Source organism: Mizuhopecten yessoensis, unplaced genomic scaffold, assembly GCF_002113885.1.
Source record: "Mizuhopecten yessoensis strain PY_sf001 unplaced genomic scaffold, ASM211388v2 scaffold10857, whole genome shotgun sequence".
Lineage (NCBI taxonomy): Eukaryota > Metazoa > Mollusca > Bivalvia > Pectinida > Pectinidae > Mizuhopecten > Mizuhopecten yessoensis.
In genome coordinates, this window is record NW_018408756.1 from 140,241 (window position 1) to 151,059 (window position 10,819).

The 10,819-nt window shown below is 34.9% G+C and overlaps 3 protein-coding genes across 3 annotated transcripts in view; 2 read left to right on the forward strand and 1 right to left on the reverse strand.

The window, feature by feature from the left end:
- The window catches only part of LOC110463028 (zinc transporter ZIP10-like), an 18,667-nt gene extending 16,826 nt beyond the window's left edge, over window positions 1-1,841 (forward strand). The window contains exons 4-6 of the mRNA XM_021517362.1: window positions 18-361; window positions 779-966; window positions 1,275-1,841. Of these exons, the coding sequence (XP_021373037.1) occupies window positions 18-361; window positions 779-966; window positions 1,275-1,427 (685 nt within the window). The 3' untranslated portion in view covers window positions 1,428-1,841. The remainder of the gene's footprint in view (window positions 1-17; window positions 362-778; window positions 967-1,274) is intronic.
- The window catches only part of LOC110463023 (zinc transporter ZIP10-like), a 115,782-nt gene that overhangs the window by 24,918 nt on the left and 80,045 nt on the right, over window positions 1-10,819 (forward strand). The window lies entirely within an intron of this gene.
- The window catches only part of LOC110463029 (THAP domain-containing protein 1-like), a 22,005-nt gene continuing 12,645 nt past the window's right edge, over window positions 1,460-10,819 (reverse strand). The window contains exon 4 of the mRNA XM_021517364.1: window positions 1,460-1,529. Within this exon, the coding sequence (XP_021373039.1) occupies window positions 1,521-1,529 (9 nt within the window). The 3' untranslated portion in view covers window positions 1,460-1,520. The remainder of the gene's footprint in view (window positions 1,530-10,819) is intronic.

Consider the following 10,819-nt stretch of genomic DNA (forward strand, 5'->3'; position numbering starts at 1 on the left):
AAAATCTTATGATACATGTTGAAAATATGTTTTATTCTGTTTTTAGCCCTCACCAACTTCGCAGAGTCATCCCATAAGAATTGTTCACGTGACCATGAGGACCACAATGACAAGGACAAACAGTTTGACATGGTTGATCAGGAGAACCCCAGTTCCGTGCTCAGCCATTCCCATCATCATCATGGACACTCCCACATACTGCCAACTTCTGTGGCGTCCATTGCATGGATGATCATTCTTGGAGATGGAATCCACAAAGTCTGTGACGGGTTGGCGATTGGCGCAGCCTTCTCAAACTCCATAACTGGTGGCTTCACTACATCTGTGGCCGTTTTCTGCCATGAGCTACCTCATGAAATTGGTACGTTCCATATTTTCTGTTAAAATATCTCTGCCTTGAACCGTCTTAGAATTTGACAGATTGGTAGTGTCTACAGTACTGAGTTTATTTTTCATAGTTGTATGTGTTGAAGGTTAGATATTTAATATAATCTTTTCAAACAGGTTTCCAATAACCAGTTTCCAAAAAAATGTGCAGTTTAAAGTTACAGAAATCAAAACCTCAGAACAAAAATTACGTGAAGGAAAACCTGACTTACTAAGTATTTGGTAATTTTACAAAATATAAAAGTATTGTGCGTTGGAGACATGAATTGTATCAAAATAATATCAATAATATGTTTACATTTATTTCTATGGAAATAATTCTTTTCTGTTGAACATAGCATGTTTATATAATGTTATGGATCCTTACTTTTTTTGTGTATTTTGTTTCAAGGTGATTTTGCTGTGTTGCTGAGGGCAGGAATGACGGTAAAACAGGCAGTCATGTATAACTGTGTGTCCTCCATCCTCGCATTCGTTGGCATGATAATTGGTGTTGCTATTGGAAATTTCGGGGACTCCATTACCTGGGTGTACGTGTCGGTGGCGGGCATGTTCCTGTACATAGCACTCGTTGATATGGTGAGTCATCTGTAGAAATATTGAAAAGACATTGATATATTTTGCCATACAAGTGAAATGCATATTGCATTGAATTAGAAAATCATTTTTCTTTTTTTAAAGTACAACGACGAACATATTACAGCATCAAAACTGCTTTACATCATAATCCAATGATATCATGTTTGACAAGGCTGTACACCGTACATTGTAAATGGGTTATTCAGAAAAATTTTACTGTTTTCTACTGTTATTTGGTAAAAGCCATAAAAAAAGTGATAATACCAAGCTTAGGTGTTAAAGTAGATGTTGTTTGTTTATTTCCGTAGTTGCCGGAGTTAACCGCCATGGACACGCGTCAAGGTGAACATCCATTTTCCCACCTTCTCATCCAGTTAAGCGGCATGATCCTAGGGTCAACCATTATGCTTATCATCGCTCTGTATGAAAAAAACTTGATGCACATCTTGGAACCAGTGTAATTTCTGAAGCCGCTAGCACAATGTTCGTGGAGAAGTGACCAAGTGAGGAACTGTTATGGATCTGGTATAACTGGGAAACAGCCAGCACAGGGATCATGAAACCTGAAAGAAAAAGTCAAGATCTTTCATCTTACACATTCCTACTAAAATATTATACATATTGATACCTTGTGTCAAAGGTTTGCAGTCAGCAACATCTAAATGCAAACAAAATCTGAAATCTGTTTAAAATGTTTGTCAAGGGAGATAACTCAGTTATAAAACCGTTTGATAGGTGGAATGATCAACATTGAAATAACATGTTACTTCTAAACCCTATAATCGGATGCTGTCCTTTTGACCTTTGATTTATATAAAGATTTTTAGGTCACCTGAGCTTTGCTCAAGTGACCCATTCTAATAGCTTTCCGTCCGTCGTCGTCCGTCGTGCGTACACTTTTTACATTTTCAACTTCTCAAGAACCAGTGGATGGATTTTTTTCAAACTTGGTCAGAATCATCTTTGGTAGATGAGGCTACAAAATTGTAAAATTGGGATTGCTACCCCAACCCCTGGGGCCAGGGCGGGGCCCCAAAGGGAAAATTAACCAATATTTCAAAAATCTTCTTCTTCAGACTCAGAGGTACTACACTCATTTTCTCAGCATGGAAAGAAAGATCATCATGGGCTTTACTTCAATTGTAAATTTCAGGACCCCCCAGCTATTCGTTCTCCCTTGGGGAGGGGGTAAAGTTTACTATAGTTTATATAGGGAAATAACACTTTTGGGTATATTTTGACAACTTTCTGTAGGAAATTATTTTTACTTAGTGAGAAGTATCCTTGGAGGAAGATGGTTTTAAATTGTAAAATTGAGATTCTTATCCCAACCCCTGGGGCCAGGGCGGGGCCCCAAAGGAAAAATTTACTAATATTTCAAAAATCTTCTTCTCCAGACTCAGAGGTACTACAGTCATTTTCTCTACGAGAAAAGAAAGATCATCAGGGGCTTTACTTAAAATGTTAATTTCAGGATCCCCGAGTTATCCAATCACCCTTTGGGAGGGAGTAAAGTTTACTATAGTTTATATAGGGAAATAACACTTTTGGGTATATTTTGACAACTTTCTGTAGGAAATTATTTTTACCTAGTGAGAAGTATCCTTGAAGGAAGATGGTTTCAAATTGTAAAAATTGAGATTCCTATCCCAACCCCTGGAGCAACGGCGGGGCCCCAAAGGGAAAATTAACCAATATTTCAAAAATCTTCTTCTCCAGACTCAGAGGTGTTACACTCATCAGGAGCTTTACTTAAATCGTAAATTTCAGAACCCCCGAGCTATCCGTTCTCCCTTGGGGAGGGAGTAAAGTTTACTATAGTTTATATAGGGAAATAACACTTTTGGGTATATATTTTATCCATTTTCAGCAGAAAATTACTCAAAGTTATAGTCAGAATCATCTTTGGTGAATGAGAGTATAACTTTGTAAAATTGGGATTCCTGCCCCATCCCCAGGGTCTAGGGCGGGGCCCCAAAGGGAACATTTACCAATATTTTCAAATTCTTATCCTTTGATGATATGACAAGTATTGTATTTCACTTAGTTTACATGCTGATTTCCACATCACATCTAAACAATAAAATAAAGCTACCAGTACCTATGATATAACTCAGGTGACTGCTAAGGCCCTTTGGCCTCTTGTTTATTTTAATCTCAGTTCAACATTTTTTCCATGATCCGTCGACTAAATTGCATTCAATTTGGAGTAACTACTCAAAATAATTGAATAAAAATGAAAAATAAGAATACTTGTAAATACAAGTTTGAGGAACTGTTCAAAAATCATTGATCAATAAGGCGTATGTCTCTTTGCATTTACCTTAAATAATATTTTGCTTGCTTGTTTGTTACATTGGTAATGCGTTAATATTTCAGATATTCAAGGGCCATCATCCAAAGAAAGCTCTTCCAGAATATGATTTTAGCTTTATTTTGAAATATTACTCTAGGGCTGATGTGTGTGTTTTGAATGTATGCCGAAAACATTACCCAATATGTTACATGACTAACCTGCATGTAATCTCATATTGAATACTGTATGTTGACATTTGAATATATGTAGCTATATCTATACAAACTGCATATTTTTGTTCCATAAAACATGATAATCTCATTCTGAGAACCAATGTAAATCAAGAAAGATATAGATGTATACATTAGGTAGTTCCTTTGGTATGTTGTATAGGCACAAATGCAAATTTTGAAATTCTAGCTTTCACTGCCCACTGTACATAAGTCAGTATGTCACTAGATGGTAGATATACTCTAAACAAACTTTTATCTTTAAGGCAAAAACTTCTCATCCAAAAATTACCTGGTACATAAAATATGTTCATATTTCCAAACAATGAATATCTTCAAAAAATTACCATAATATTAAACACAATTGTTTTCCAACTGTCTTTTATGTAATCCTATACTGTTTTTTCATTTTTACTGCATAATAATTTTTAGAAGAAAAATAGTGCAATGATTTAGAAATCAACAAAAATAGCAATATACTTTCCATTTAAGTACACATGTACCCTGTTTAGATTAGAAATAAACTGTGTTTGGTCTGCAATGATGTGAAATCCAGTAACACTAACAGGTCATTTTATCAAAATAAAGGGAAATATTAAAGAAATGGTCTAATTGGAAAGAAATATGTAGAGGCTATTCCACACATAAAAAAACATTGGGAGCATTTATAATTGATGGTGGGTTTGAAATTATTATTGTATAAATGGAGATACATTATGTAAAAAATGTTGAGGTCTTCAGTTGACTTTCCCATTTAGCATTTTAAGTTGTCAACCTTTTTTCTTTAAGTTAGACGATCAAGATACATGTCAAACAGACACGAACTTTCAGCCTAGGAGTAAAAGCTAATTTGTTGGGTCAAAACCATACTCCAAATGGCCTACTGAAAAGACCTGAAAATTGATGTTTTATTGTGTAAAACAGGATATCTCTATGTGTAAGTAAGGTTTAGTTTGTCTTATTTTGTAAATATGAATATCTCTGTTTGTAGTTCAGGTAAATTCTATGTCTTGTTATGTAAAATAGAGGATCTTATATTAATTTCCATCTCACAGAGTTTTATGACAAAAGTCATGAATTTGTGATGATTTACCCAGCCAAACCTGAAATCGTAAATTTGATATAAATTTGCCTTAAAGATTTTTTCATTGTGTGACATTGCAATGCAGTTGAAGTCTGTGACGGTTTGAAGTTGTGATGTCACAATTGAAACAAGGGGAGCATACAGTCATTCCCAGCTCTGCTAGGTGTTAAACAATGTATTCATAACATATTGGATGTAATGGATATTATACATTGATAACAGGGTAGCTATGTGCTGTATTGAGGATATATCTGTTAGATTAGATTATTAAAGTTTAAATCTTATTTTGTACAATTATTAATGAAGATATCGTGACTAGTGTGCAGTTAAAAGTTTTATGATATTTTGTACATCAGCATGGTCTCTGCTATGCTTAAAGTTTGATTTGGTTAAGAAAATTGCTTATAGTACATTGTTTATATATACAACCTGTTTTGCTCTTGCCATTTTATATCATTCTTATAATTGGATATATATTACGGAGGTGAGTATTAAGTTGCGTACTCATACACTCAGAAATTTAAGCGTTTAATATTTGATTTTTATAGTTCAGAAAAGGTTATTAATAGTGAAGCATGGTACAGACTTTTCATGGTATTATAAAGAACATACTGGTATGCTTTATATTTTTTTCACTTTAGGCAAAAATAGGTATAACAAAACAGAATGCAGGGGGACAAATGACTTCCTGTTATAAACTTGGAGTTATGAGCGGTAATTCTTTTGTTCCCACACACTTCTTCAGTTTACGAAGGAATAACAGGAATAACATTGCATTTAAGTATTGAGATTTTAAATACATTTTCTGTGATGTTTATTCCTTCTGATGCAATAATAGTAAATAACCTAAAAATCGAACTGTCAGCTACACATTTTGAAATATTATAATTTGGAAATGAATAGCTTTAATTGATGACATATTCAGATTCCCATCATTATAACTGTCATCGTTAAAATCCAAGGTTTCCACTTACTATATATAACTTCATGTATATAGATTATGCTTGAGTAGTGTAGGTGTTTGTATCTGCTGGAAATCCTTGTATGACGTTCCTGTCCCACTGCCTTGTTTGGAAATCCAGCGCTAATATTTGATTAATTTTTAGCTCACCTGGCCCAAAGGGCCAAGTGAGCTTATGGCATGGTGCGGCGTCCGGCGTCAATATTTTACTTTAAACAACTTCTTAATAACTGCAAGTGCTAGGGTGATGATATTTGGCCAGAAGCAAACTGGGATGAAGGGCTACAAAGTTTGTTCAAATAAATGACTTCACTTATTTTCAAGGTCACAGGGGTCAAATATGTTAAAAACCTTTAAACAACTCCTTCTAAATAACCAAAACGCCCAGGGTGATGATATTTGGCCAGTAGCATGCTGGGATGAAGGGCTACCAAGTTTGTTCAATTGAATGACCTTCATCCATTTTCAAGGTCACAGTGGTCAATTGTCTTAAAAAATCTTTAAACAACTTCTTTTGAATAACTAAGAGGCCTAGGATAATGATATTTGGCAAGTTACATGCTGGGACGAAGGGCTACCAAATTTTTTCAAATGAATGACCTTTATTTATATTCAAGGTCACATTGGTCAAATATGTTAAAAACCTTTAAACAACTTCTTCTCAATAACCAAAGGCCTAGGATGATGCTATTTGGCCAGTAGCATGATGTAATGAAGGCCTACCAAGTTTGTTCAATTGAATCACCTTGACTGATATTCAAGGTCACAATGATGAAATATCTTTAAAACATTTAAATAACTTCTTCTCAATAACCACAAGTCCTAGGATAATGATATTTGGCCAATAGCATGCTGTGATAAAGGGCTACCATTTTTGTTCAAATGAATGCATTTGGCAAATATTTAAAGTCACAGGGGTCAAATATGTTAAAAACCTTTAAACAACTTTTTCTGAATAACAAAGAGGCCTAGGATGATAATATTTGGCAAGTAGCATGCTGGGATGAAGGTCTACATAGTTTGTTCAAATGAATGACCTTTAATTATATTCAAGGTCACAGGGGTCAAATATGTTAAAAACATTTAAACAACTTCTTCTCAATAACCACAAGTCCTAGAACGATGATATTTGGCCAGTATCATGCTGTGATGAAGGGTTACTAAGTTTGTTCGATTGAATTACCTCGACTTATATTCAAGGTCACAGGGGTCAAATATGTTTTAAAACCTTTAAACAACTTCCTCTGAATAACTAACGAGGCCTAGGGTTATGAAATTTGGCCAGTGGCATTCTTGGATGAAGGGCTTCGATGTTTGTTCAAATAAATGACCTTGTCCATTTCTAAGGTCACAGGGGTCAGTTGTCTTAAAAAATGTTTAAACATCTTCTTCTGAATAACTAAGAGGCCTAGGATAATGATATTTGACCAGTAACATGCTAGGATGATGGGCTACGAAGTTTTTTCAAATGAATGACCTTGTCCATTTTCAAGGTCACATGGGTCAATTGTCTTAAATTTTTTTATACAACTTCTTCTGAATAACTAAGAGGCCTAGGATAATGATATTTAGCAAGTAACATGCTTGGACGAAGGGCTACCAATTTTGTTCAAATGAATGACCTTTACCTACATCCAAGGTCACAGGGGTCAAATATGTTAAAAACATTTAAACAACTTCTTCTCAATAACTGCAAGTCCTAGAACGATGATATTTGGCCAGTATGATGAAGGTTTACCAAATGTGTTCGATTGAATGACCTTGACTTATATTCACGGTCACATGGGTCAAATATGTTTGAAACGTTTATACAACTTCTTCTTAATAACCAAGAGGCTTATGGTTCTTATATTTGGCAAGTAGCATGCTAGGATGAAGGGCTACCGAGTTTGTTCAAATGAATGACTTCGAAGTATATATCCAAGGTCACAGGGGTCAAATATGTTTAAAAAAAAACTTTAAACGACTTCTCAATTATCAAAATGCCAAGGATGATTATATTTGGCCATTAACAGGCTGGGATGAAGGGCTACCAAGTTTGTTAAAATGAATTACCTTCGCCCATATTCAAGGTCTCAGTGGTCAATATATGTTTAAATCTTTAAATGACTTGTTCTGTATCACCAAAAGGTCCAGGGTAATGATATTTTGGCAAAAGCATGCTGGGTTGGAAGACTATAAAATCTGTTCAACCTAATGTCCTTGTCCGACATTCAAGGTCACAGTCGTCATATGTTTAAATTGTTTAATAGGTTATTATGAATCAAACACTGTTATTCTGCCTCTAGCTGTATTTTAGTCCACGTTTAAGATAACAAGTGTGAGATTAATACCAGGTGAGCGATTCAGGCCCATTGCGCCTCTTGCTATTAATGCAGTCAAATGTTTTACATGTATCAGTATAGCAAAAAAAGTATATGATTTGATTCAGGCCCATTGGGCCTCTTGCTATTAATGCAGTCAAATGTTTTACATGTATCAGTATAACAAAAAAAAGTATATGATTTGAGGATAGAGTAAGTCACCGTTTCCTCTTTTCCTGATGTGATCCGTGAAGGCCCTAAATATGTTTACTATATAAAAATGCTTATATGTAATAGTTAAATACTGTAAACTGGGAAATGTTCGCTGCAGTTTAATTTTCGCCATTTTTGTCCTCTGCAATAAGGGCGAATTTATCATTACAGCGAATACAAGTACACAGTTTGCCCTATATAGTAATTGCGTGCGAAGGGCGAATATTCATGTCAAACACATATTTTGAACAAAATAGTAATGTTGCCTGTACTGTCACAGTATGGAAATCGTTGAATATGTCTCACCTTTTAATCCGGACAACCCTGATGTCAAGTCCATAATTTTGTAATCAGGTTGTGAAATGTAACTTAATTCATTCACCCCTGAAATTGCATAATGAACTACTCCAACCTTTGAAGTGGAAGAGTTCCAATGTCTTCAATTTGTAGTCATAAGGTTAGATGAAAACTTCAGATCATTTTGACATTTTGATGTTTTTGACAATAATTCATTACAACAATCATTGTAGTAAAAGATATTAAAGTTTTCTTTTTCATTCCTATTCCCGAAACATTTTCCTAGAAAAATCACATGCAAATAATTGTTTTTTTTTATATCTGGCATTGATATCTGCCTATGTGTAGAGTGTAGAACAGACATAGCTGTACAGACAGCTGCTTGTTTTAACACACACAACTATATTTTATAATTCTAAAGCTACCACCTTGTCTTTTTCACTGTTTAATCAAAATAATCCTGATTTTTTTCACATATTTCAAGTTTTCAAATAACTTCCTCTTAATGACAATCGGTGCCTAGAATACTGATGTTAAGCTGAAGCTTGCTTAGATAAAGTGGCAGTAAGTGTTATTCTAACAAATAACCTTAACCAATATTCAAGGTTGCAGGGGTCAAATTTATTAAAGGTTTTCTAACCATATCCTCTATAGCACGAGGCCTGCTAATGATGATATTCAGACGTTAGCTTGCAGAGGAAAAGGGCTATCGATTGTGTTCAAATGAATTACCTTGATCCCTATGCACCTTCACGGAAATCTTTTGTTGTCAAGTATTACTGCCATTTAATATCAGGTGAGAAATGCAGGCACTAGTGGCCACTTATTTCAAATAGATGGGTAATGGTAGACATACATCATTGTAATAGAATTGTATATGCTTGATTCGGTATATACAGATGATACCATATGACAGGTGCTGATATGGGGCTATACATGTTGCTTAAGAAAAAACTACGCTCTTTGCACAACGTTAGTGAGAGTAACCCCTAGAATCTCGAGGATCGATACTGCAGCATGATGTTGGCGTCTGTGGTTAATGTTCTCCTTATAGTGAATCGTTTCCTATGTACACCTCCACTTAACTTCTGTTTAAATTTAACTGTAGCAAAGTTGGGTCAGGACGTTTCTGGAGTTGACCAGGAATTCGAAGCTCAATTAGTGATAACATCTGAAGTCTAGGGTCCATACTCCGGTGGGCCCCGCTAAGGATTTATATTTTGTTTTGTCCATATCTAGTATTTTTCTTAAAAGTGCCACATGTATGATATTTTTTTTCAGAAATGATATATCAAAACAATAGTCACACCGAACAAAATAAATTAAATACTTATTTAGTTTTCTTTAGTGGCACGAGGGTCCTGAAACGTGAAAACTATTTATGACTGTTAAATTGTGAAACAAATATTTGTGAATAAAACTCGCTTTACACTGAAGTGCAAATTGGTTTTCTTTAACTTCTATAATGGGTCCAAACACACGTGTTCCTATCAAAATCATCATTCAGTCAAAATAATCCATACTTACCATCCTTACCAACCTGAAGAAAATGTTTAAAGGTGTTAATATGGCGTCCAATAAAACAAACCGTACCTCGTATTTCAACTCCATGGGCAGATCGGTGGTGATGGAGCCACCAGGGCCCCCTTTACATGTTATATATACACTGGCCCCAAAAGGAAACGTCACATTATTGATAGAATATTTATTAATGTATTAAAAATGCTGTAAATTCACCCGGACAAAATCGACATCGATGTGTGTTGTATCAATATACTGACTTCAGTTTAATTTAAATGTCTCCGTGACATGACGTCACTAGTGTTTATCCAGCGTATGTAAAAATCACGTTCACAGAATATCCTATGAACGGCATCTGTGTAAAACTAGCTTTGCGCACAAACTGTTTCGTATTTTTCTACCGCGAGTGTAATTAACGCCAATATAAAATATTATCAATAAATTTAGTTGATATATTTAAATATTAATTATTATATTAACGCATATATTTTAAAAATTGGTATTAGGAAGCACACATTACTATATACTAAAATGGCTGGAAGAATCCCGAGTTATAAACTTTTCCGAACGAAACTCGAGTGTTCCGAAGAGCCATTGGGAACTTGGAGAAATGTTCAAATGATCATTGGTTTTGTTGGCCAAAAAGAAAAAGGGTCAGAAATAGTTCTTATTGGTGAGAATCAGTGTCATTTGTTAATCTGTTGCACGTCATTTTCAACCAGAATGAGACAAATGAAAGTAGTTTGCTGAGGATTTATATGGTGAGGGTCCAGTAGTGCATCTGTAATGATGGCAAACTCGGTAAGAGCGCAGAATTATTGTCATAATCAGTCACCACATACTCAAATATAAAGTGAGATTTTAAAATTCATCTTGATTTATTTTATTTTTCGTACACAGCCTCGTAGAAGAATTCTAGTTTGGTTTGATTTGGAATGGGGGGGGGGG